Consider the following 26376-nt stretch of genomic DNA (forward strand, 5'->3'; position numbering starts at 1 on the left):
CTAGCTACTGTAATGTGTTTCTGTGTCAAACCAGAATGGTATAAGGAAGAAGTAGTCTATGCCTATTTTTCCTGTCTCATCAGCAAGTCACTATGGTGGAATCTCTGGAGGCCAGTCTTCTGTCGCATACATTTTTCTAGGATATACGGTTTTACTCTGGTAGTACTGCGGCCGGGGCCCTGTGTGTGTGCACGCCACTTCTTGAACTACTGCAGAGAGGCTGAGCTCTCTAGCTCTCATTTATGACATCTTCCTACTACACTTCCTTATGAATTGGCTGGTTGAGCAGATGAACGGGCCTGGTTCCTTTTTATTTCATCATTTAATCTTAGCTAATCAAAAGTTGGACTACATTTCTTAGCATGAACATTTTTAGTGTTAACATGCTTTCTGATAATACATGATGGACTGAGTAACATGAATTTCTTTTAAACTTTCACATTATAGATAGTACATACTTTTAAGGGCCATAAAGCAGAAATCCATCTTTTGCAACCCTTTGGGGATCACGTTATCCTCAGTGGATACTGACAGCATTCTTATCATTTGGCACATATATTCAGAAGGTAAGACTTTATTTCTCTGCATGGGGATATTATATATACTTATGTATGTAGTTAAAAGTCTTTGAAAACTGTAAGTTCTCTACCAGAGTTTTCACATGTATACAACAAAACACTGGGAGTATTTAGCATGTATGAAAAAAGGTTCTCAATAAACAATTACTTAGACTGTGCACACCTTCAGTATATTAGGTGTACTCATCTCAGCTAATACATCCTCCAGGGTTGGGGATATGTTCTGTGGTTTTCTCTGTGAAATTAATTTGGACACACAGTCACACCTGAGTCATTCTTGGGTAATATCTTCAACTTTAAGTAAAGGAGATTGTGGTTGTAAACTTGAAGATCCTGTAGCCTGAAAGAAAATAGTCATCCTTTTCCAAAGGATGTGAGTCAGTGCCATTTAATTGATGTTCCTTTGCAGCAGCACTGTGTTTAAAGCTTGTGTAAGCCTCAAAGGTGAGGAGTTTACCACCAGGCTATCCCTAGTTTTTCCTTCATCAGGGTACTGTGTGTCCATTCTGAATTGGATCTTTTCATTGCATTTTTAGTTACTACTACCTCTCGGTGATCTATTGAACAGTAAGCATGTTTGTTTTTAGTAAATAATGTTTAGATACTGCCCTTGTGGGAGGTATCCCATTTCCTCATTGAAGTTATAATCCTTTGTTTCCTTTTTACTCATGTAAGGGAAAGTACTTCCTGTGATGACAGGTGTTCATAAGGTCTCAGATGTGGCTCCTTCTTAATGCCAATTCCCAGATTTTTTGCTGCTGTTACAGCAGCGTGGAGCTATTTATAGTGACTTCAAGTAAAACTGCTGGCATGAAAAGGCAAGGACATAGTAAAGTACATTCTGATGTTTGCATACTTTTCCCTTATCCTTCTCCTGTGTGCCTTTGGGGGACGGTCGTTGAGGCAGGGTTTTCTTCATGTAGCCTTGACGGTCCTGGAACCCACTCTGTAGACCAGGCTGGCCCTTGAACTCACAGAGATCTGCCTGCCTCTGCCTCCTGAGTGCTGGCATTAAAGGTGTTTGCCACCACCACCCAGCTATTGTGTCTTCTTTGATACTAAATTTTTGGCACATTATCGAAACATTGTTTTAATCACAAACTGAAATAAAAAGCAAAATAAAGAGTAATCTGTAAATGTAGTAAACATACAATTTCTAAGAGCTTTTTGATTGTTCAGCAAGTAACTCTTCGCTGTACCCCCCCCCCCACACACACATACACACACTCTGCAGGATTATAACTTGACTTCCTCTGTTGGAAACTCTTTTGAGGAAATGTGTGATCATTACTGTTGTTAGTTTTGATGAGGTTTGCCTCTTTGTATTTTATTTCAGTGACTCATTGAGCTTTGTAAATATTTGTGTTTCATTTAGAACTTTCTTTCCTGCTTCTTTATTGAATTATAAAAATCCTAATGCTGATCCTCAGGATCATTTTTAATCCTTTCTGTAAACTGATTTGGCAGTATAATTTTGAGCAGTAGTATTTACACTAGAACTTGTCAATTATTTTTGGTAGTCTAAATGGCATTTACAAGGTGACCTATTACATTTTATTTCTCAAGAAGTGTTTATTGGATAACGGCATTTGCCGGTGGTCGGTGTTAGTCCTGCATGGAGTGAGAGAACCAGCAACTCCATGGGCTGTTCTCTGACATCACATGCACACTGTACATGTGTGTCTGTCACATAAACAAAATAAAATAAATGTTTTAGATTAATATGTAAGTCTTTGATTTCGTTATAGTAAGTCTCTAGTGTGCTATATTGACTTATGTAGTAGATGTGACTATATGAAAAATGTAAAAAATTATTTCATAAACAATAATTATATTGTTAATAACTTTTGTTAATAACTTTTACTTTTGTAGAAGAATACCTTCAGTTGACATTTGATAAATCAGTTTTTCAAATTTCTACAATTTTGCATCCAAGCACCTACTTGAATAAAGTCCTGCTGGGCAGTGAACAGGGAAGCCTGCAGTTATGGAATGTAAAATCCAAGTAAGCGCTTCATTTAAGTGCCTTAGGTAACTCCCACTTCCTCTACTGCTTCCTCAAGGATTAGGAAGTCTCTTCACTCATTCTGTTTCCCTTATACTCCCTTTGAAATACTGCCTTGATAGCACATGTGAAAGCTGGTCTGTTGTCCTGGTACTTGATGAGTAGTGTCATAAGTGCCAATGGCTCAATAATGGAGAAGAATCCATGGAGTCCTAGTGAAGGTTTCCATAAAGTAATTGGGCAGTAACTAGTAAAAATCTTTTTAAACACAAATTACTTTAATCACTGTCAATCTACTGTCTACTGTTAGTAGAGATGGAAGACTGCCAAAATGATTTTAAGTATATATTTACCTGTTATTTGAACACGTATCCAAAGAGAAGGGAAGGCAGCTCAACCTTCTTTATGTAGTGTTTTAAAAAGCAAACAAGGGCCTGGAGAGACGGCTCAGTAGTTAAGAACATTTTCTGCTCTTGCAGAGGACCTGGGTTTGGTTCCCAGCACCCCCATCAGGTGGCTCACAAATGCCTGTAACTATAATTCCAGGGGATGTGACACCTCTTCCTCAGGTACCAAGCGTGCATGTGGTGTGCATACGTACACGTGGGCACTCACACATAGACAAAATATTTGAGTCCTTCCCAGTTGTCCTTTCTGAAGCCTTTATAAGGTTGCAAGAGGAAGGTTTGATATTAATCCTATTTCTTAGTTTCCAATCAGTCTTCAGTTCAACTCAACGCTTTTGACTGCCTACTCTGTGCCAGGTTCAGGGTTATTGACCAAAATCTGTTTCTATCCATAGTGATTTTCTTAGATTTTTCTTTTACATTATTTGCTGTCCTTTATCCATTGCATAGTTTTTGAGTAATCTAAACTATGCCCATTTGCACAATTGAATTTATGATTTAATTCTTTGGTGATTGTTTTGTTTTTTATGTTTGTGTCATGACCTCATTTCATTGATAGTTTGATTCTGAAACCAAGGGCAGCATCAGAATTGTCCTATATAATTCATGAAATGTACAAATACTATTCCCATCTGTGATGATGTTTCTAGAAATAATTAATTTGTAATAAAAAATGAAGTCTACCTATATTTTACTTTTGTTATTGTACTCTAATATGATTTTTGTTCATAATATTTTTTTTCTTAAGAACTGGCAATTAGCAGCTTGAGGTCTAAAATCCATCTCGACTCCCTTCCTTACTACGTTATCTTAGCCTAATTATTTCACTTCTGTTTTCTGGGAAATGGTGAATACTGATAGCATTTATTTTATGTGATTACATTTGAAATATTAAGTAAATTAACATATGTTCTAAGAATAGTGAGTGTTGAAGCCAGAATTTATAATAAACAGCATCTAGGTGCCAGAGGGATGGCCCAGGGGTTAAGAGTACTGGATGCTTTTCCAGAGGACCTGGGTTCAATTCTCAGCACCCAGATGGCAGCTGACAGCAATCTGTAACTCCAGTTCCAGAGATTCCAACACCCTCTTCTGGACTCTGAGGGCTCTGTAAACATGTGGTACACAGCTATAACATTCAGGCAAAAGCACCCATATGCATAAGAGTCCTTTAAAAAGAGACTATAGCATCCCTTGATAAAAAATAAACAGCACCTGTTATTTTCTTAAATACGTAGTTGCTTTTGTGTGTTTTTTTTTTTTTTGAAAACTAAGTTTTATCTCTTTCTTCTTACAGTAAACTTCTGTATACATTTCCAGGGTGGAAAGTTGGAGTGACAGCCCTTCAGCAGGTTAGTGTTGTTTATTAAAGAAAAACAAGGCTAGTGTAGCCACACCTTTCCTAGAGTGACCGTGTTTTAGACTTAAGTAAAGATTTGTACCTTACTTTCTTTTCAAACTGTTACCCTGAGGAAATAGTGTTATAGAAACTTAACTGAAAATAAGAAAACTGGCTTTGCTATGAAAGTTTGTGTGATTCTATGTACTTGGAATGTCCTAGTGATTTCATTAATGAGCGTATCGTTCAATGCCTTAACTATGATGGAAAGGAGACTGGAGAGCACAGAGCAAAGTCCATCAGGACTGAACTTTGGCGTTTGAAATAATTGAAGCTCCAAATCTAGTGTTTATTAGATGGTAGAATCTGCCATAACCAACTGCTTTTGTTTTCACGTTTAGTCAGCCAAGCGTGTGCATGGATGTACATCTGCAGGATATCTGGTTTATCTACTGGTGTAGCCTTACTTTTCTAAACATGCGCTGCCCACACCGGCTTAGTTTGTTTGCATTCCACCATTGGCGTTGTTCTGGTTCTGATTGTATGCCCTGAAGCCTCCAGTTCTCAAGTGATTAAGTGTCTGGAGGACAAGGACCTTGTTTGTTTGTTGTCCTTAGCTTCTAGAGTCTAGCTGTAGTAGGCACTTAACAGCCTGCTGATGAAATGTATAGCCTGACTCATTTCATAATGATACTGGATATTCATCTGTATTAAAACAGGAACTCTTAGGGAAGCTTCTCTGTTAGACCAAAGACCATTGTAATTATTGACTATTAATGCTGGAACCGACTAATTATAAAACAGTAAAATGCTTTATAGGTTTTTCCTATTTTCTTTTAGTAAACAGTTATTTACTTCCCATTTAAGTGGGTCACTTATGTTTCCATGCTTATGGCAAGTCTTTCCATGCTTTTAAGATTTGACCTTCCCCCCATTTTTTCTAGTCAGAGATCGTAGTGAATTCATATAAAGTCTCCTTTTCTGTATGACTGTTTTCTTACCAAGTCAGCACTGATGTAAGGTTGGAAAGTCACTGTGACTAGCAGAATTGAAGCTGGGAAGTAATTTGAAAAATACATTGTTAAATACTTGCATGTTAGTGACTGATAATGCCAGAATGATAGTATTAGTGGGGTTCCTCTTCTTCCTTTTAGAAGATACTTCATTTCGTTGATAGCACATAGTAGTGTACATCATCAAGAAGTTATATTTATTGTTTAAGAAAATAAAAGGCTGAGTCATTTAATTTTCAGGCACCGGCTGTGGATGTTGTTGCCGTTGGTCTTATGTCTGGTCAAGTTGTCATTCACAACATTAAGTTCGATGAAACATTAATGAAGTTCCGTCAGGACTGGGGACCCATTACTTCCATTTCATTTCGCACAGGTAACTTAACTTACTTAAGTAAGAGTTAAGACTCCTTAGAATTCATCACTAAAAAGATAAGGTTATTTTTAAAAACCATGTTTTCTTGTAGTTTAACCTAATAGAAACTAAGATAAGACTAAGGTAGAAGAAAGCATAGAAATGTGGGCAGATTAATTATACATCGAGAGAATTATTGTCTTGGTATGTTTTGGTAAATGCTTTTATTTTATTAACAGATGGTCATCCTGTAATGGCAGCTGGAAGCCCGTGTGGCCATATTGGACTCTGGGATCTGGAAGACAAAAAATTAATCAATCAAATGAGAAATGCACACTCCACAGCAATAGCTGGGCTGACATTTCTCCACAGAGAACCGCTGCTTGTTACAAATGGCGCTGACAATGCTCTTAGGGTATTATGATTATTGTCCTCTTCTAAGCACAAGTGGCTTGGGGTTATTATAAGTTTGTTTTAATATGTCAGCCTTGAACTTATGGCTAATGGAGTGTGGGATGAGATTGGTACAGATGAAACAGAAATCTAGCAGGGTGTGTGACTGGCGAGCGGTTAGGAATTGCAGCTGATTTTTTTCTGAAACCCCTCGAGGAGCCAGTGGCGGGCACTGCAGGCACTGCCCGGTGTTGGTTAACGTGTTCAGGAGACGACTGAACTCCTTGCGGATGGCACATGGTTGAAGCAGCTCGTGTTCTGTTTCTCTGTAGATATGGATATTTGATGGCCCTGCAGGGGAAGGACGACTGTTGAGATTCAGGATGGGACATAGTGCTTCTCTTACCAAGATCAGATATTATGGACAAAATGGACAGCAGATTTTAAGTGCAAGTGAGTCCCTGCTTCTTACTTAGCATTATTTTGAGTAAACATTAAGAGGTAGAAACTCAGTATTCAATTGGTTTGGTATTTACAGACTTTTCAATTGAAATAGCTCTTTGAAGTGTTCCAAACTGTAGCTTTGCGTAGAACCAAACTTTCCAACATCTGTGATTGGCATGTGTTTACTGCTGTGGTTGGTGGCGTGAAACCTGGGAGAGCGGGGCCAAAAAATGAGGCAGACTAAAAGTCTCATGCCATAGCCAATTTTATTCAGAGCATTAGGTAATTTATAATCTTAGGGTTAAGAATCACATGATTAGCTGGGCGGCGGTGGTGGTGGTGGCGGTGGCGGTGGCGGTGGCGGTGGCGGTGGCGGCGGCGGCGGCGGGGCGGCGCACGCCTTTAATCTCAGCACTCGGAAGGCAGAGCCAGGCGGATCTCTGTGAATTTGAGGCTAGCCTGGTCTACAGATTGAGATCCAGGACAGGCAACAAAACTACACAGAGAAACCCTGTCTCGAAAAACCAAGGGAAAAAAAAAAAAAAGAATCACATGATTAAGGTGTTCAACCACAAGGGCAAGATAGCTGTGGCAAAAACCTGTTTTTCTATAGAGGCCTATGAATAACAACAGCTGAAGTTCACTCACTCCTATCTGCTACACCTGGAGCACAAAAACATACTCTAAGAGTAATTTTATGTTTCAGAGAAACAGATCACAAGACTCTTGTTTCCTTAGACGCACTCACATGACCGGCTCCATTGTTGGACTGTCCTAACAGGCGTGTTCTGTATGAAATGTGACTGGGGTTTCTGTTCATATCGCTAGGTCAAGATGGAACTCTGCAGTCCTTTTCTACAGTCCATGAAAAATTCAACAAGAGCTTGGGGCATGGTAAGTCATTTGCAAGGTAGAAACATGGTGTTGGTCACACACACACACACACACACACACACACACACACACACACACACACACACAATCAGTTCAGGGTTCTATGAGAGACCTAAAGTTCCATTAATTCATTTCTTCTCTTGGATAACACTTTTCTCTTTGAGAAGTTTACGAGGGAGGCATTATTTAAGCAAATACCTTTGTATACCCATGTGTTTTATATTCACATTTCTAAAGTAACTCCTGGAATAAAATTGGAGAGAGGTAATCCCTTCCCAGCTCTTCTCACCTAGGATTGTATGATTTTCAGAGAAAGTTTTTAGTTCTCATGTGCCACTACACATATGATGGTACTCAGTGGGACTTTACAGGTTTTCGTGTGTGTTTTTGCTAATAAGCACACAAAATTTTTTTAACTATATTTTTATCAGATTACTGCTACGGTGTTGGCCACTTACTGGGTGGCCTTTCTATTGGTTGGGAAACATCCCAGTGAAACCCTGACTGGCACTGTTTGGTTCTTTTGATTCATTTCCTCTATGACTATAGTATCCTTGAAAAGTAATAGTGTTTTCCTGTTATTTCATACAACTTATTTTCATGATTTCATTAACTTCAGACACTATTTAATAGCAGTGGTAATAACATCTTTGCTTTGCCTCTAATTTAATTGGGAATATTATACATTTATTATAACAAGGAAAAACTTTTCCTCACCATACTTTTTCATTAAAGAACTTTCCCATTACGCCTTTTACCCACCCCAGGATTAATTAATAAAAAGATAGTTAAACGTAAAGGACTTCAGAACACCATGTCAGTAAGGCTCCCGCCTATCACCAAGTTTGCTGCTGGTGAGTAATTTCACACTTTTTCATGTCTCCTTTGATTTATGTTTGTATCCCCTCTTTTAATACGTGTTTCTGGATATTAAGTTTCCAAGAAGTGAACTCAAGTGCATGCTAATCTTGTGTGAACACTGACAAGGTTGCCTTTAACAGGAGCTTGTTTTATGTTAATCCCCTTTTCTTGTAACAGCCATTAGTAACATTTGGTTTTATAGTTCGCTCTACTGTATCGTATGCCTACTAATGAAAGATCATTCAGACAGCAACACTTGAGAACACAGTTCTCGTCCAAAGTCCCTGACTTTGCATTGCTGTGGCATTAGGACAGACCTTCTTTGTAAGGAGGAGGCACACAGATAATAGGTCATTGAAAACTACCAAGAAATAACTCTGTAAACTTATGTCAATTTTAAGGTTATTTCCAGGTTACAGAAATACCCGAATTACCGAGTGTTTTGACCACTTTCCTGTCTGTTTTGCCTTTCTAGACATACATCTCAATCATACTTAGAACCATTTAGTGGCTCTGGGCTAGAATATTGTCTTCGAAACATGACTTTCAAAATCCTCTGTATTTTGACTAGTACTTTTTCTTCTCCCACCTCTTCCAAGAAAATACTTCACCTACTTGCTCTCCTCAGTTTTTCTTACTTACTTTTTTTTAATGTTTAAAATTTTTAATTCATTTTTAATGTGTATAGGTGTTTTACCTGCATCTATATATGTGTACCACATATGTGCCTGGTGCCCATAGAGGCCAGAAAAAGGTCTTGGAGTCCCTAGAACTGGAGTTACAGATGTTTGTGAGCTACAGTGTAGGTACCAGGAATTGAAATTGAACCTGGGTCCTCTGGAAGGGCAGCCAGGGCCCTTAACCTTCCCCATCACTCCAGCCCTACCTATTGGGCTCCAACACCACCTCTACCACTAGCCTGCTGATTTCTGTTTTATTACCACTCTTGGTGAGCTACTATTTTTATCCTAAAATCTCAGTAAACTGTTCTTGAGTCCCTTTAGAAAACACTGTCATTCTATCATACTTGATTATAATAAACTTTTTTCTCAACAGAATCTATGGCAAGATGTATTAACTTCATTTAGCCATTTTATGTTGCATATGTCTAACATTATAAAATAAATGATTTTTATCTGTTCATAATCTATTAAATTGGGAAGTTGGTTATTATTAGAGATAACCTGTTTGTTTTACTCTTGGGCCCTTGGGACCATATGTGCATGTGGACTATAAGATGCCTAGCTCATAGGTGAATGAATGGAAGGACCAGCATTTTGATTTATGATTTTACTGTGTTTAAGAGGAAGCTCGTCAAAGTGACTGGGATGGTATCATTGCTTGCCACCAGGGAAAGCTGTCTTGCTCAACCTGGAATTACCAAAGATCTACAATAGGTGCTTATTTTCTCAAGCCAAAAGAATTAAAGACAGATGACATCGTTGCAACAGTAAGTGACCTTGTTTATATGGTATTTTCTCCTTAAAGAAACACTTAAGTAATTTTGTTTCAGGTTTACTAATACTTCTAATAGAAAAACAAACAAACAAAAACAGGGTTTAACATTTTGGAGATAATGCCTTAACAGTATCAAGTTTTTTAACTCGTTGAGTTTTTTGAATTTGTGATTGTATGTGAAGTACTGTCATCCTATGGTTTTGATTTGCACTTCCTGCAGGACTTGTGGTGTTGAGCATCTTTTCATGTGATCTTGGGCCATTTGTATGTGTATATTCTTTTTTGGGTTTTTGTTTGTTTGTTTGTTTTTGTTTTTTGAGACAGAGTTTCTCTCTCTGTAGCCCGGGCTGTCCTGGAACTCACTCTGTAGACCAGACTGGCCTTGAACTCACAGATCTGCCTGCTTCTTCCCCCCAGTGCTGGGATTAAAGGTATGCACTACCACCGGCTACATGTGTCTATTTTTAACAACTACTGCCCTGTCTTATGTTTGTGTTGTAGGAAGGTTTGAGAACAGGAAGTGTGATTCCTCCAAGTGTGTTCTTGTCCAAAGACTAGTTTGGCTCTTTTGGTCCTATGAATTTTACAGAAAGACAATTAAGATTTTTTTTTTTTTTAATTTTTGCTATTATAAGTGGGGTCGCTTTTAAATTGTACTGAGCACTAATGTATTGAGATATAATTTACATTTACATATGCTTCTTGTGTCTTGTGACCTTGATGTACTTGTTCATTCTATTGATTCTTAGTGGATATCTCTGCTTTTGATTGAAAATGCTTATTAAAGTATATAATTCAGTGTTTCACCCTATTTTGTGCAAATTGCTTTAGAAGTATGTATGCAGTATTTTTTTGTATGAAAAGCAAATCTTAAGCATTTTTTATGGATTTCTAAACCTCAGAGATCTTAAGCTTCTTTAGGAAGTCTATCTGCAAAATGTTTAATAAGACTTATTTTCATATAAGTAGTGAAGATGATTACAGCTAATGTTTTACAAACACCTGTTTCATCCAGCCTCTCTGAGTAGCATGTACTATTTCATTTATCCTCACAATAATCTCTTGCTACAGTCCATTGTTAGCTGGTACTATAACAGTAAAACTGAGGCTTAACGTAGTAAGTAACATGTCTAAGTCCAGTAAAAGTAGTAAGTGATCAGGCTGGAATTTAAATGTACAATTGTACTTTACAGACTCCAGTGACCACTCAGAGTATAATGTGTGTACCTCTGTGGTTGGTGGACAGATATATTGTGGGATCTTAAGTGGTACTGAATCATTTGTCTGACAGCTCAGCTACCTGGAGCAAAGCCAGTAACCAGTACCAAATAAGCAGGAGCAGCTGTTAGAAAGTCTGCTCTGAAGGCTATCACTCAGAGGTTGCCTTCATGCTTTTTAGTTTTGCTTTGCTTATTCTATCTTTGGTAATATATTTGAATGAATTAATTAGAAAAGGAAATTACTAGAAATAGGTTTTCTAACAGTACCAGATACTATTAAATAAATGCAAGAGACCATAGGGACCTGTTTCACTTGTAAGTAATGCCTTAGTTCCTGAGGGTACACTCTGTAATACGACATCAATATGAGGTACTCAGAACTGGGTAAGACTAAGTATTCCATTCTCAAAGAGAGAATGTTTTTAAACAGAATGTTTTGTTTCCTTTTTTTGTAAGCTCTGTTATTTAGAGAAATATAGATACATTCAACATTCTTATGCAGTGCTATAGAAGTACATCTTGCATAATGATGTGTAAATTTTATGTTACCAGTACAGTAAACTTTAAATATTTTCTACTTAAGTCTTAGAAGCCATCCATTTATTTATTTGTGTGTGAGTCTTTTGCATTGTCTTTTGGGTGAATAACATGTAATTTACACATTGGCATCCAGTGATTTCTCTGGCCATGACCCCAAACAAGAGATAGATAATCTTGTATTTTTGACTTAGAAAAAAAACCAGCTTATTGACACATACTGATATTTAGAGTATTAAGATATTTATTTTACATAAATGCATATAAATTGATGTGTTCTATCCAGTGTTTTATATATATATATATGTATGTATATTCTATTAATGTGTCACAATTAAAATATTTTTGGTTTCTAATAGGTATTTATTATGTTTTCAGTTTTATGTCATCTCTGAAAATAACTATAAAAAATTATGTTTGTAAATTTCAGTTAACTAGTTATATTTTGTTGCCTTAGTTAATTTACACTTAATTAAAACAAAAATAGAATTGTCCCTCTTTTTTTCTTTTGCCTAAAGGCAGTAGATATAACATCCTGTGGAAACTTTGCAATAATTGGCCTCTCATCAGGAACTGTAGATGTGTATAACATGCAGTCTGGTATACATCGAGGAAGTTTTGGGGATGATAAAGGTATTGGATCTTTTTCTTCTTTTAAAAATAAGATTTAGATGGGTTTCTACAACTCTGTGAGGCAGATATTGTTATATATGATGTAAACCCATATCAAAGCCAGGCAGTGGTTTCACAGACCTTTAAACCTAGCACTTGGGAGGCAGAGGCAGTCAGATTTCTGAGTTCAAGGCCATGCTGGTCTACAGAGGGAATTCCAGAACTGCCAGGGTTACAAAGAAGCCCTGTCTTCAAAAACAAAACCAAAAAACCCACCATATTAAAATATTCAAAGGGAAGAAAGTCATGAATACATTAGGGGGAAAGTAGATACATATTATTTTTCTTCTTTGCTTTAGACAAAATTTTAACTTTTATTAAATTATCTTTCATGGAATCAAATGTTTTGCTTGAACAGTCTGATAATTATGAATTTTTCCCCCACTTTGTAATTCAGTTTAATTTCAATATTGTAGGTTTTATCACTAATGAGACTTGAGGTGTTTGGATAAAAGAGTCACTTGGTCTGCTGTGGAGATGCTGCCAATCTGATTTCTCTTTTCTTTCTACATGTATGTAAAAGCTCATACAGGTTCTGTTAGAGGTGTTGCAGTGGATGGATTAAACCAGCTGACAGTTACAGCTGGTAGTGAACGATTACTCAAATTCTGGAACTTTAAAAGCAAGGTTTTAATCCACTCTCTGAGCCTTGATTCATCTCCAAATATGATGCTGCTCCATAGGGACAGGTAAACATGTTTGTTTTTAGTGAAAACTCGTAAGCAAAGCAAATTACCAAGTGGGAAGAAACCAAAAGCATTTTGGTAAATAACTTCATAGTTTAATTTCCTCAAAGATATATTTTAATTAACAAAATTCGGGTTCCCATGTTTTTTCTTTGTTTATTAAACTTGTGCGTTTGTCTTCCCAGTGGCATTCTGGGGCTTGCCTTGGATGACTTCTCCATCACTGTCCTAGACATAGAAACTAGGAGGATTGTCAGAGAGTTCTCTGGACACCAAGGCCAAATAAATGACATGGTAAAAACAGAACAGCTTTTGAAATCTTTGAAATCACCTCACTCATTTCTCCTTCTGTTTAGGATAAAGATGTTCAAGTAATTGAATCTGTTATTTTTAAGAAGATTTTCAAAATGAGTGTTAATTTTCAGGCTAATTTTTAAAGAGATTTTAAGAAAACTTTGGGAAATGGTTTATTACTATGCAGAGAATTGATACTATCAGATTGAAGTATAAATGCCAGAGTTTATTTTGTCTTTAAATAAAGTCAGATATATACTTTGTAGAGTGAATGTTCCATTGAGTGTGAATATATCATTTTTCATTTAGTTTTAAAATGAGCTGAGAGAATTTACCTTTTTTTTCTATTTGTAATGAATTTATGTAGTTGAACAACAGATTTGTTCTGATATATTACTCTAGAATTTTTTTTATTAAGTTTTATTAAATTTTTTTCCATTTATTTTACATACTGACCACAGTTTTCCCTCCCTCCTCTCCTCTGATTCCCTCCTCCCACCACCCATCCTCTTCTGTCTCCATGCAGAAAGGGGCAGGCCTCCCTTGGCCATCAACAAAGCATGGCACATCAAGTTGAGACAGGACCAAGCTCCTCCCCCTGTATCAGGGCTGGGCAAGGTAACCCAGCATGGGGAATAGTTTCCCAAAAGTCAGCTCAAGTGCCAGGGACAGGTCCTGATCCCACTGCTACGAGTCCCACAAACAGACCAAGCTACACAACTGTCACACACATGCAGAGGACCTTGATCGGTCCCATGGGGGCTCCCCAGCTGTCGGTCCAGAATCCATGAGCTCCCAGGAGCTCAGGTCAGCTGTCTCTGTGGGTTCCCCCATTATGTACTCTAGAATTTATATAACTAAACTACAAAAGGTTTCAATAAAAATAAGTTTTCGTTATGTTTCTCAACGGGGATGTGTAACATTGTTAAAACATAAGCAGATTTTAAAGTATATTATATTTAAATAAATCTAAAACCTTTAAAATTGTTAACTGAGGACTGTATTGAGTATATGGTATCATCTAGTATTAATTGCAGATTTATTTATTTGAAAAGAGAAAAAAATAAGAAAATGGTAACTACTGAATGATAAAGCTAGTAGTTAACAACCATATTACTTATGAGCAGAAGTCAGAATTGACAGTCCTTTACCCTTTCCTTTAAAAGTAGGAGAAATTGGTTTAGGGAATTACATTGTGCAACTTGGAGAAAATCTGCCTTCAGCAGATTTTGTTTTGACAGTATCTGGAGGAACCAGGGTAGGAATGAGATATTATGATGAAGTAGCATTTTAAAAACATCTGTTGTTGTCAGCTTGCTCTTCCTATTTATTCCTTTGTAGCTTTTTACTTCCCCATTTGTGTCTGTAGTTTCTCCTGCTCAGAGGTGTTCACTTCCATTTAATCCCTCGTGTTAGCTTTTGTGACACAAGCCTGTCTCTGAGAACCAGGTTTTCCCATCCTCCACTGTCTGCACCACCCCTCCCTAGACTGAGCTGTCCACACCTAAAGTCTGAGTTTTGGTAATCTTGCTGCAGCCTGAATAGATAAGCTTTGAGTTTACTTCGGTAACATTTGCTAATAAGAAATAATCCTTGTGGTATATATAAATTTTAATTTTTCCTTTGGAGTTTTTTCACTTCTAAGCTAAGACTGTCAATACTACATGGAGGAGGAGCTCTTGTCCATCCTTTTATGGCTGGAAACAGATATTTAAAGTGGCATCAGGAATCTGTTACCTCAGTGTGTTTTGAAAATGTTTTTGCTCATTCTTAGAAATAAAAGTTTTGTTACAGGGAAAAGGTTGTTTTTGTTTTTTTGCTAACTGTAAAAGTAGGATTTCTTTGTTAACATGGTTTTAACAGAATTTTCATTCTCTGTCTTCAGATTCATAGTGATTTAGATAAATTCCTAGGGTTAAGTATAGTAGATACAGTTTTCAGAGAAGCAACATTGTTTTATTTACAAATCTTTACAGCTGAAATTAGAGTACAGAATATCTCTAACCACAGTTTCAGAATATTTGAATTTTTTTAAAATTTACTTTTAATAATGATGTGTAGTCACAGTTTATTAATTCTTTTTTTTTTTTTTTTTTTTTTGGTTTTTCGAGACCGGGTTTCTCTGTGTAGCTTTGCGCCTTTCCTGGAACTCACTTGGTAGCTCAGGCTGGCCTGAAACTCAAAGAGATCCGCCTGGCTCTGCCTCCCGAGAGCTGGGATTAAAGGCATGCGCCACCACCGCCCGGCGCAGTTTATTAATTCTTTAGGTAAATAAATAGTGCTATAAATATTGGCACAATGTTAATTTCATGAACCTGATTTGATTCACTTAAAAACCTAATATTTATGTAAGTCCCAGAGAAGTGATAAATAGGAAATATATTTTTATTTATGTAAACTAAAAGTCTGAATTTTGCACAGTCACATTTATCATTTCTAGAAACCTAAAATCCTTTCAAGTTTTGTATGCTTTAAGGTATTCATGTGTATACATGTGTCTATATATGCATACCTATGTAGTATACATAAAAATATCTATAATATATAAAAAATACATTAAAAAATATATATTTGTTTCGTTTTGAAGACATTCAGTCTTGATGGCCGTTGGTTAATAAGTGCTGCAATGGATTGCTCTGTTAGGACTTGGGACCTTCCATCTGGCTGGTGAGTTCATTTTTAAGTCCCTCGGATGATTTCTCAATCACTGTCTGAACATGTGACTTTTGCCCGTTGTTTATTGCTATGTAGTTGGCATGTTTTACTTGTCGAGTGTCGTTGATCTCTTCAGCAGTGTCAGACAGCATGACAAACAAATGAGCAAGGGAAATGCAAATCTCTTACTCATTTCTGCAAAACAGAGATACAGAAGTGAGGTGTGTAAATCTTGAGAAGACCCGCATGGTCTTGGCACTCTAAAGTAGAGCCCAAATTTTATTTTGAGGATTTTTGCTATTGTTCATACTGAATTTAATTAAAAACCAAAAGACCATAGCTTTCCTCGATATTATTTTTCTCTCTTTTCTCAATGATACAGCAGTATCAGAAATCTGTTTGCTGAGTGGAACTCACTGCTAATCCAGCACATTCTCAGGAATTGGTTAACTTCAAATGTGCAAGCAGTCTGACCTTTAGAAAGGAAAAACCCGTATTTCTCATTTCCCTGTAACTTTGCTATAGGCAGAAATCACACCCACCTTCTAGCCTGAGCAGCTGATTGAGAGTGAGCACAGCTGAGGAGCCAGTGAGTGAGTCCACCGTAATCCCTGGGGACTTTGGTCTACAGCTGTGTCCCTTCTCACTCACTGTAGAGGGAAGCAAAGTGTAGTTAGTTTAGCATAGCTTGAAGACTGAAGAACAGAAGTTTGAAGATACTTAGAAATACTGGTAATCTATTACCTCCTGACCTGTTGCAGTTTCCCAAAAATGAGTATCATAGAATTGGAATTAAAATAAGAACAGTGACTTTTTTGGTAGCAAGTTTATCTTTGGAATGGAAAACTAGGATCTGAAAGTAGCACTTAAAGCCTTGAAGCTTTGATTCAGCAATAGCCTATTTGCTGAACATTTTATTTTAGTAATTAGTTGAGTAGATTTAAATCTGGTAAGGTTTCAACTTTTTTTAAAAATATGCGGTGGTGGCGCACGCCTTTAATCCCAGCACTCGGGAGGCAGAGCCAGGCGGATCTCTGTGAGTTCGAGGCCAGCCTGGACTACCAAGTGAGTTCCAGGAAAGGCGCAAAGCTACACAGAGAAACCCTGTCTCGAAAAACCAAAAAAAAAAAAAAATGTATGTTTTAGATGAACACTTTAAGATTAATGCACAAGCAAGAAACAAGACATTGAGTTTTAGAAAAAAGTGAAATCACCAATTTGACAAAGGAATATTTTTATTAAAGAAAAAAACAAGTAATTCTTGGACTGAAATTTGGAATGGAACATATAACTTGAAAGGCAGTATCAAGCAACAAATGCTGTTTAATGTCAACTAAGCTGGCGTGACACTGGTACTGGGTGCTTCTGCACTTCTGCTTCTTTCGTGTCCGTAAACATGGTGGTATCATCATCATCATCATCATCATCATTATTATTATTATTATTATTATTTCTGTTGAACAAGTTAGGAAAAGGAGGCTTAAAGAGATTTAGTAATTTGCCAAGGAATTGCACTGTAAGTGGCTGAGCAAAATAATAAACACAAGATGAAGACCTTCCATATCAGCTTTGTTCAGGTTGTGTCATGCTCTCTAAGAATGGACCAGTGTCTTTTTTTTTCTTTTTAAGATTTATTTATTTATTTATTATGTATACAGTATTCTGTTTGTGTGTATGCCTGCAGGCCAGAAGAGGGAGCCAGATTTCATTACAGATGGTTGTGAGCCACCATGTGGTTGCTGGGAATTGAACTCAGGACCTCTGGAAGAACAGCCAGTGTTCTTAACCACTGAGTCATCTCTCCAGCCCCAGGACCAGTGTCTTAGTGTAGGAGACAGGTGATAGAGAAGTGCTGGTGTCTCAGTGTAGGAGACAGGTGATAGAGAAGTGCTGGTGTCTCAGTGTAGGAGACAGGTGATAGAGAAGTGCTGGTGTCTCAGTGTAGGAGACAGGTGATAGAGAAGTGCTGGTGTCTCAGTGTAGGAGACAGGTGATAGAGAAGTGCTGGTGTCTCAGTGTAGGAGACAGGTGATAGAGAAATGTTGGTGTCTCAGTGTAGGAGACAGGCGATAGAGAAATGTTGGTGTCTCAGTGTAGGAGACAGGTGATAGAGAAATGTCGGTGTCTCAGTGTAGGAGACAGGTGATAGAGAAGTGCTGGTGTCTCAGTGTAGGAGACAGGTGATAGAGAAGTGCTGGTGTCTCAGTGTAGGAGACAGGTGATAGAGAAGTGCTGGTGTTTCAGTGTAGGAGACAGGTGATAGAGAAGTGCTGGTGTCTCAGTGTAGGAGACAGGTAACAGAGAAATGTCGGTGTCTCAGTGTAGGAGACAGGTGATAGAGAAATGTTGGTGTCTCAGTGTAGGAGACAGGTGATAGAGAAGTGCTGGTGTCTTAGTGTAGAAGCTTAGGAAGCTGCTATTTGTTTAGATTCCACCTTTTAAAAACATACCAGAACAGCAACCTTTGGTTCTTTGTTTTTCCTTCTTTAACATTTTCATCATTTATGTAGCATGGTAAGTATTTGAAGAATGAATATACTCAGACTGGAGAGATAGCTCAGCAGTTAAGAGCATTTGCTGTTCTTGTAGAGGACCTAGTTTTGGTTCCCAGCACCCACAAGGTGATTTACAGCTGTCTGTAATTCCAGTTCCAGATACTGTCTCCTGGCCTCGGCAAGCACTACAGGATATGAAATACATATTTACATTCAGTCAAAACATTCTTACACATAAAATAAAAATAAGTATCCTTAATTAAAAATACAAATGAGTATATTGTTATGCAATCTAAAAAGTGAGGTGATGCCTGAGTGAATATTTGAGTGTAGTGCCCTGCAGCTGTGTCCCTCTGGAGCTGCTCCTCTTTAAAGTACCTCTTGACCTCACTGATGGCAAATGTAAGTAGACTTCATAATCCCTGAAGTTACGTGCATCAGCTAATGCCGACGCCACTCCTGTGTTCTGTTCTGGTTTCTGATCTACTGGACATTCAGGCTAACTCTAGGTGATGAGAAATACATATGATTAAATGGCTTTATAGCAGAAGTTTACATTTGGTTTTATCTCGTTCCTTCCTCAGCTTTACATTTCGTGGAACTTTAGCATGAGACAAATTGGAAGACAATACTGTTTTAACATTTCTCTTAAGGCAGAAGCATCTATTTGTTCTCCTTACTGAAAATTCCTGTGGAAAGTGATTCTGCCACTTCAGCAATAGAATATGCTAACACTAGTTCAGTTTTCTGGAATAATAGAAATAACTTAATGTTCCTCTGTATATGCAAGGCTCTGATGTTAAAAGATTAGATCCCTCTGAAGGCTAATGTCCATCAGGAAAAATGACACCATACCCGGGACTTCTCATTTTCTAGGGTTATCAGGAGACTTCTGTCTGGGATTAAGCTTGCACACTGAAGTTTTGTGAGCGTAGGTGATGGTGGAATATGCTGTATATGTGGAAACTGCTTCCTCAGTTTGGTGCTTTATACAGTGGAAGGCCAGTCTACCCACACACTACAGCTGTAGAAATGAAGTTGCACAATGAAATTGACAAAATTGAATTCTCAACTAGAACAAGTTTTTTCCAGCAGTTAATTTTCTGAACAGATGGACTAAAACATGGTAGGGGTTTCACCCCTACATACTTCAACCTCTGCTGTGCTTCAGGACAAGGGAGAAGTAACAAATGAGGAAATGGTGTGCCTTATATGCTGGGGTAATATTGTCCTCTCTGAGTTGTTCAGGTTGTGTGAATTAAGAGAAATAATTTGACATTTAATCTTCACTGGCTTTTAAGTGGTTGAGCTCTTTGCTTCCTTAAGTCCCTACCACAAGTGTTTCTTGTGAGTACCCCATGCAGGCTTAAGCAGAAGCCAGACCACTTATTGCCTCTCTTTCCTATAACAGAGAACTGGCCAACAGTGATTATCTTGAACATACAGTTTGGCGTTTGTTAGTTGTTTTGGGTTTTTTTCCCCCTCTCATTTTGGGATTGTCACTTAATGTCTTCCCTGAAGAGCTGGCATGGACAATTGCACTGCTTGTGGAGTGTCCCATACACTGCTTGTGTATCTTTAATGACAGCTATGGTTTTATTGTAGCTGTGTGGTTAAAAGTGCAGTCTGATTGGGCTTAAATCTAAGTCATAAATCTCACTGAGACTTGGTTTTCTGATCTATAGGGAAAGATGATTGTGTCTCACAGGCTGGTAAAGATTGCATTAGTTATTTCACTCAAGTGCTCACATCAGGATACTTGTAAGCACAAAATACAGAAGCAGGGGACAACTTAGGTGCTATTATCTCTCTTCAATCACATGTATGAGCACAGAGCCTGAACTTCAGACATTTGTTATATGTTTCCATGAAAAATGTATTGTCTTTGACCTGGTTTTTTTTTTTTTTTTTCTTTTTAAATAATCTTAAAACTAGTCTACTTTGGGGCTGGAGAGGTGGATCAGCAGTTAGGAGTACTTGTTGCTTTTGCAGAAGACTGGGGTTGGATTTTTAGCACACATAGTAGCTCACAACCATCCATAACCCCAGTTCCAAGGGATCCAGCAGGCATACACATGGTGCACATACATGCATGCTTGCAAAACATTCCTATACATAAGTAAAATAAGTAAATCTTTAAAAATGACAACAAGAACTCGCCTACACTTCCTGAAGGTATTCTTCCTCCAGCAGGCTGAGGAGCCTCTGCTCTAGACGTTCTCTTGCCCCCTGGCCTGCTTGGACTTTCTGCAGCCACTAACCATCCTCTGGAGATTTTTGCTGCTAGATGATTACTACTGCAATCCCACTGTTCTTCCTGTTCAAATGTAGTCTGCATTATTCTGATGGGGAATTTCTTTATGAAGTCATCTCCTCAGAAACATCCAGTGGCTCACTATCACGATGTGCGGGTTGTGTTGGTATGCTTTGCATAATGGTCCCTCCCTACTCTACTTTCAATGTCTGATGTGTGATGTCTTTAAAATTGTTCTCAATATATAGTGTACCAAAACTGGGGTAAGAAAAACAGTATTTCTTGTATTCTCCTTACTGTTGAATCTTCTCCAGTTTATCAGTCTGTTTACTGTTTTGGTTCTTCCCAGTTGTCTGTTTTCACATAGCAGCTTAGTTGACAAAGCAGTGCTTAGTGATCTTTCTGGCTATAATTTGTAAAAAACAAAATGCTTTCCCCCCAACTTTTGTTGCTTGTTATTTTAGTAAAAAAAATACTTTTTTTTAAAAGTACACCTCTACAGCTCGGCGGTGGTGGCACACGCCTTTAATCCCAGCAGTGGGAGGAAGAACTAGGCGGATCTCTGTGAGTTCTAGGCCAGCCTGGTCTGCAGAGCAAGATCCAGGAAAGGCACCAAAACTACACAGAGAAACCCTGTCTCGAAAAACTTAAATAAATAAATAAATAAATAAATAAATAAATAAGAGTACACCTCTACAAGTAGAGCTAAGTACTTAAACTTCTCTTTGTAGCCTTATTGACTGCTTCCTGTTGGACTCAGCTCCTCTCAATGTCACTATGTCCCCAACTGGAGACTTTCTAGCAACTTCCCATGTGGATCACCTTGGAATTTACCTGTGGTGAGTTCTTTAATACACTACCTCTTTTATTTTGGGGAGGAGGAGGAGGAAGATGACAATGGTCAAAATCAGTGGGGGTTAAAATTGCCATTTCGTTTGTTTTTATATATAACTGTCACATAGACTAATTAATCTACTATGAGTCTACAACTGATGCTTGATAATTTAGACAGCTTTGTTCAAGTTTACATTCTAAATTACATCATTTATGTCTATTATTAAATTTGTCGATTAGATTCAATTGCTAAAGAGATTTCAAGATTAGCAAAGGAAGTCCCCATTAGGACCTGACCCCCTGTGTAGCTGTGTGACCTTGGCTAACCACTGCTGAACTTTAGTGTGCTTCATAATATAAAGCACGGCACACGTGAGCCAAATGCTTCCTAAGATGGAGTCTAGGTGCATGCAACTAGAAAGATTTTATTTCTTTCCTGAGTTTATAAACCCAATTCTTTTAGCTGTCCTGAAGTTTGTATATTTATTGCATGCTGGTCTTAAGCTTGTAATCCTCCTGTCTCAATTTGATGAGTGTTGGGACTGCACGCGTAGTCCGCCTTATCAGTCTTTTCTAGTTATAAAATGTGTTCCAGTTTTAATGGGAAAAAAGTCAATTTGAATTATCATTTTGGCCATCTTAAAAAGTACAATGTGGTGTCATCTGCAATCAGTGAAGCTTGAGCACTTAATAGGTTGGTAGCAGTTGAGGGAGGAGGGAGCTGTGTAGGAGTGTGGTGTTTCTCCATAGAGTACGGCTGATAATACGATTTGGGACCTGAGTTCCCACTTCTGTTTTCCACTGAGATTCGTATCGTAAGTATAGGGAAATCTGCCCCTGCCCCTACTTTAGTACAGATATTTCTATCCTGAACACTCACCTAGGGGCTGCTTTGCAGATGCATAGCAGAAGCATGATTACTTAGCCCTTTTAGAAAAGGCCACCTGACAACTATTTAATGCACCCAAGAATATAATTAGGGTATTCACTTTAGCTCACTTTCTCAAGCTTTCTTTTTGCCATGCTTTTTTTTTTTTTTTTTTGAGTAAAGATTGGTATTTGTCAAATGCTATATGGAAGTTATTTTATCCTATTAAAATACTATCTACTGCTAGTATCTTGTCAACAAGTTTTTGTTCTATGTTCAAAACAGAGACTCGGGCTTGCCATGGTTGTGCAAGCCATTAATCCCATTACTCAAGACCAGCCTGCTTGATGCATAATGGGTTCCAAGTTAGCCAAGGCTGTATAGTAAGACCCTGTCTCAAAAAATCGGAAACTTCGTTTATTTTATTTAATGTGTGTGTGGTTAGCTAGCATGTTTGTCTATGCACCACATGCATACAGTGCCTGCAGAGACCAGAGAGGACATTGGATCTGCTGGGACTGGAGTTACAGACAGTTGTAAACAACCATGTTAGTGCTGGAATTGCTCCCAATCCTCCTGAAGAGCAGCCAGTACTCTTAACTGCTATGTGCTCTGCAGCCCCATTAATGTGTTTATACAGCTTTTTTATGATAACATTTTCAAATTAATAGTCTCTTTTGAGGTATTAACTAGTTAGCCATTGTAGTCTCTGGCCAAATTCGAGATCATTACCAGATATTAAAGTTTCTGTAGTAATGATACTGTTATTAAATACTTGCTTTTTGCTTCCTCAGGTCGAATATTTCCCTCTATTCAGTTGTCTCCTTACGACCACTTCCTCCAGATTATGTCCCTTCGGTAGTGATGCTTCCTGGGACTTGTCAAACCCAAGGTAATCACAAAATAACAAAATAATTTCTGAGGTGTATTAAAAATCTGTTGGGTTATTGCTACAAAAAAATCAAAATGTAATGCATTCAAAGTTTTTTTAGCTGATTTAAAATATGTTGAATGACTTCAATTTATAGAAAGCCATAACTGATGATATATCTTTGAGATATAAAATATTACCAGTGTAAAAGTATTTGAAGTCTACTGATGAGAATTATAATTAATAGGAGGAAAGAAGGAAAAGGGAATAAGCAAAGGAAATATGGGAACAGAGTTTGCAAAGCTACATTGATTGAATGTTATAAAATGCAAATGAATGTGGGATGAAATCAGTTCTTTTATATGATAGAGCTTTGGCCTTCATTTGTCTTACCTGAGCGTCTGTTTTAAGGTCCGGAAGTGTTGGAAGAACAGATTGAGCCAAGTGATGAAATGATAGAGTATGAGTCGCCACAACAGTTGAGTGAGCACCTGGTGACTCTGTCACTTCTCCCTGAGTCACGCTGGAAAAACCTTCTGAATCTTGATGTTATCAAGGTAACATTGTAGTAGTCTTGAGGCTGCGTCCCAGCCTGTACTCCAGCAGCATTTCCTGCTTTGAGGGTTTGAGGGGAGTGGTCGTCAGGCTCTGCTGTTTGATGAATGGTGTTTCATGGATGTCATCACAGAGGTCCCCTCTCTATGTCCGCTTAAGCGCACTGCAGGTGTTTGGTTGTAGCAGAAGCAGTCCATGACTGCAGGCTTTTAGAACCAGGCTATTTTAATATCTGGTCCAATAAGTTATATTTCTTGCTTTCAAAACAAAAGAAAGAGAAGTGGTTATCTAAATATGTGTGTGTCTTACTGCTATGTTTAAGAAAGTTATACTAGGGTTATTATTATTATTATTATTATTATTATTATTATTAAGCCACAATTAACCTTTTACTGTTGCATGTTCTTTCTGCTGCTAAGTAGACTTTCAGAACTTTCTGTGTCAGAGTCAGCAAGTGAGTTCATGAGGCAGGACTGAGGGATGTCTGATGATACTGTAGTGGTGAAAACAAAGGGAGCCCATTTATCCCTGAGGACAGAACAATGTGAAGAAATTTTTCCAGCTGGAGAGATGGCTCTATGGTTAGAGCAGGTACTGCTTTACAGAGGACCTGAGTTCAGTCCTCAGCACCCACATTGGTCTCAAAACCACCTGTAACTCCAGCTTCAGGGGATCTGTTATCCCCTTCTGGCCTCTGTGGTCACTGTACTCAAGGGCACAAACCCCCCCACACATGCACATAATGAAAAAAATAAAAACAATTTTGCATAAAATAGAAATTCTGACAATAGAACTTTCAGTGGAATTTTTATGACATGAAATATTTTATAAATTGGCAATAGTATTTTCCTTTTAAAAGTATTAAAGTTAAAATTCCCTCAAGAGGCAGAGCCAGGCGGATTTCTGAGTTCAAGGCTAGCCTAGTCAACAGAGTGAGTTCCAGGACAGGCGCCAAAGCTACACAGAGAAACCCTGTCTCGAAAAAGAAGAAAAGAAAAAACAGAAAAAAAAGAAGTAGTAGTAGTAGTAGGCAGGAATCATAAAAAAAAAAGTTAAATTCCAACAAAATTAAAGGAATCAAGGTCTCTAGGTGGTGATGCACACACTTTTAATCCCAGCACTTGGGAGGTAGAGAGGCGGACGGATCTCTACGAGTTCAAGGCCAACCTGGTCTACAGAGCAAGTTCCAGACAGCTAAGGCTACAGAAAAACCCTGTCTTGAAAAACAAAACAAACAAAAAAAGAATTAAGGTCATATTTCTCCAAAATCGTAGCAAATTATTTCTTTTTTTTTTTTTTTTTTTTTTTTTTTTTTTGGTTTTCCGAGACAGGGTTTCTCTGTGTAGCTTTGCGCCTTTCCTGGAACTCACTTGGTAGTCCAGGCTGGCCTCGAACTCACAGAGATCCGCCTGGCTCTGCCTCCCGAGTGCTGGGATTAAAGGCGTGCGCCACCACCGCCCGGCAGCAAATTATTTCTAATGGGGGAGTCTGCACTTCTAGTTTTGAATTTTCTTCTGGAGACTAGCCATTTGTTAAATTGTTTATATTTTATTTTGTTAAGAGATACTGAGTATAGCAATTCATTTCGTGAACATGAACGTTGTCTTAGAGCTGCTCCTGAGCAGCACTTATACATTGGAAGCCTGAGTGAAGGCTAGCTACAGCATTGTTGAAAATGATTTTATTTTAGCATTCTACGTGGAAAGGTTTTCTTCCTACTGTTCATTTTGATGTTTGTTTTCAATTTCATTTGTACTAAGACATTCAAAACTGTTAATAGGATAAATACTTACTAGTATTTTTTTTTCTCCTTATTTTCTCTTCATCAGAAAAAGAATAAACCAAAAGAGCCACCCAAAGTACCCCAGTCAGCACCATTTTTCATCCCAACGGTTCCTGGACTTGTACCCAGGTTTGCTGTACCTGAGCAGAATGGGGACCCCCAGCAGGTAGGAACCAGATCAGTGTTGTAAGTTTATGGGGTGTCTGTCACTTTGTATAGCTCCCAGTGTCACAAACAGAGTAAATTAAGAAGCATTTAAGTTATAAACTGTATTTTGAGTAATATTTATGTTCTTTAAATAATGTGTGTTTGTTTTTATTTAAGTCAAAGGTGGTAAATCTTGGGATTTTGGCTCAAAAGTCAAATTTCTACCTGAAACTTGAAGAAGGATTGGTAAATAATCAGTGTAAGTTAAATTATGAAATATTTCAACAAGTTTCTTCATTTCTGGTTCAGTTTATCTGAGAGAAAAGTTGAACAGAGTTCATAGTAGATAAAAGAATAAGTAAAAATAAAGGTGTTGAGAATTTGGCTCTAATCTACAGCAACATAGCTTTTCAGTTATGCTGACTGAGTGACTAAATTCAGATGGTGTTGATAGTAAGTCTATTGAGACTCTTCCCAGCCTTCTGGATGGAGGCTCAGGTTGTGTTTGGAAGGAGAACTCCCTGACAGCATGGGCTTTTCAGTGCTGCATTGCCAGTTCCAACAGGGAACCTCAAGCTCCTTGTTTTCATTTGAGAATCTGCTTAGTAATGTGGTTCTTAATATAGCAAAGGCAGATATTTCAGGTAATTTTATATTTATTGCAATACCTACATTTATAAAGATTTTAGGTAATTTTATATGTAATTTTAAAGGAAAATTTTATTTTATTTAAACTTTTTAGGTTACTGTGTAGCTTATAG

General features: G+C 37.8%; 1 protein-coding gene across 1 annotated transcript in view; it reads left to right on the top strand.

The window, feature by feature from the left end:
- Positions 1 to 451: 451 nt before the first annotated feature.
- The window catches only part of Wdr36 (WD repeat domain 36), a 32811-nt gene continuing 6886 nt past the window's right edge, over positions 452 to 26376 (top strand). The window contains exons 1-18 of the mRNA XM_052741805.1: positions 452 to 566; positions 2451 to 2583; positions 4288 to 4342; positions 5583 to 5715; positions 5934 to 6109; positions 6420 to 6540; positions 7360 to 7425; positions 8193 to 8279; positions 9591 to 9736; positions 12020 to 12134; positions 12697 to 12862; positions 13045 to 13153; positions 15741 to 15820; positions 21289 to 21396; positions 23054 to 23151; positions 23542 to 23687; positions 25515 to 25634; positions 25793 to 25874. Of these exons, the coding sequence (XP_052597765.1) occupies positions 5616 to 5715; positions 5934 to 6109; positions 6420 to 6540; positions 7360 to 7425; positions 8193 to 8279; positions 9591 to 9736; positions 12020 to 12134; positions 12697 to 12862; positions 13045 to 13153; positions 15741 to 15820; positions 21289 to 21396; positions 23054 to 23151; positions 23542 to 23687; positions 25515 to 25634; positions 25793 to 25874 (1720 nt within the window). The 5' untranslated portion in view covers positions 452 to 566; positions 2451 to 2583; positions 4288 to 4342; positions 5583 to 5615. The remainder of the gene's footprint in view (positions 567 to 2450; positions 2584 to 4287; positions 4343 to 5582; positions 5716 to 5933; positions 6110 to 6419; positions 6541 to 7359; positions 7426 to 8192; positions 8280 to 9590; positions 9737 to 12019; positions 12135 to 12696; positions 12863 to 13044; positions 13154 to 15740; positions 15821 to 21288; positions 21397 to 23053; positions 23152 to 23541; positions 23688 to 25514; positions 25635 to 25792; positions 25875 to 26376) is intronic.

Source organism: Peromyscus californicus, unplaced genomic scaffold (assembly GCF_007827085.1).
Source record: "Peromyscus californicus insignis strain IS unplaced genomic scaffold, ASM782708v3 Scaffold_17__1_contigs__length_78620276, whole genome shotgun sequence".
In the NCBI taxonomy this organism is placed as follows: Eukaryota; Metazoa; Chordata; class Mammalia; order Rodentia; family Cricetidae; genus Peromyscus; species Peromyscus californicus.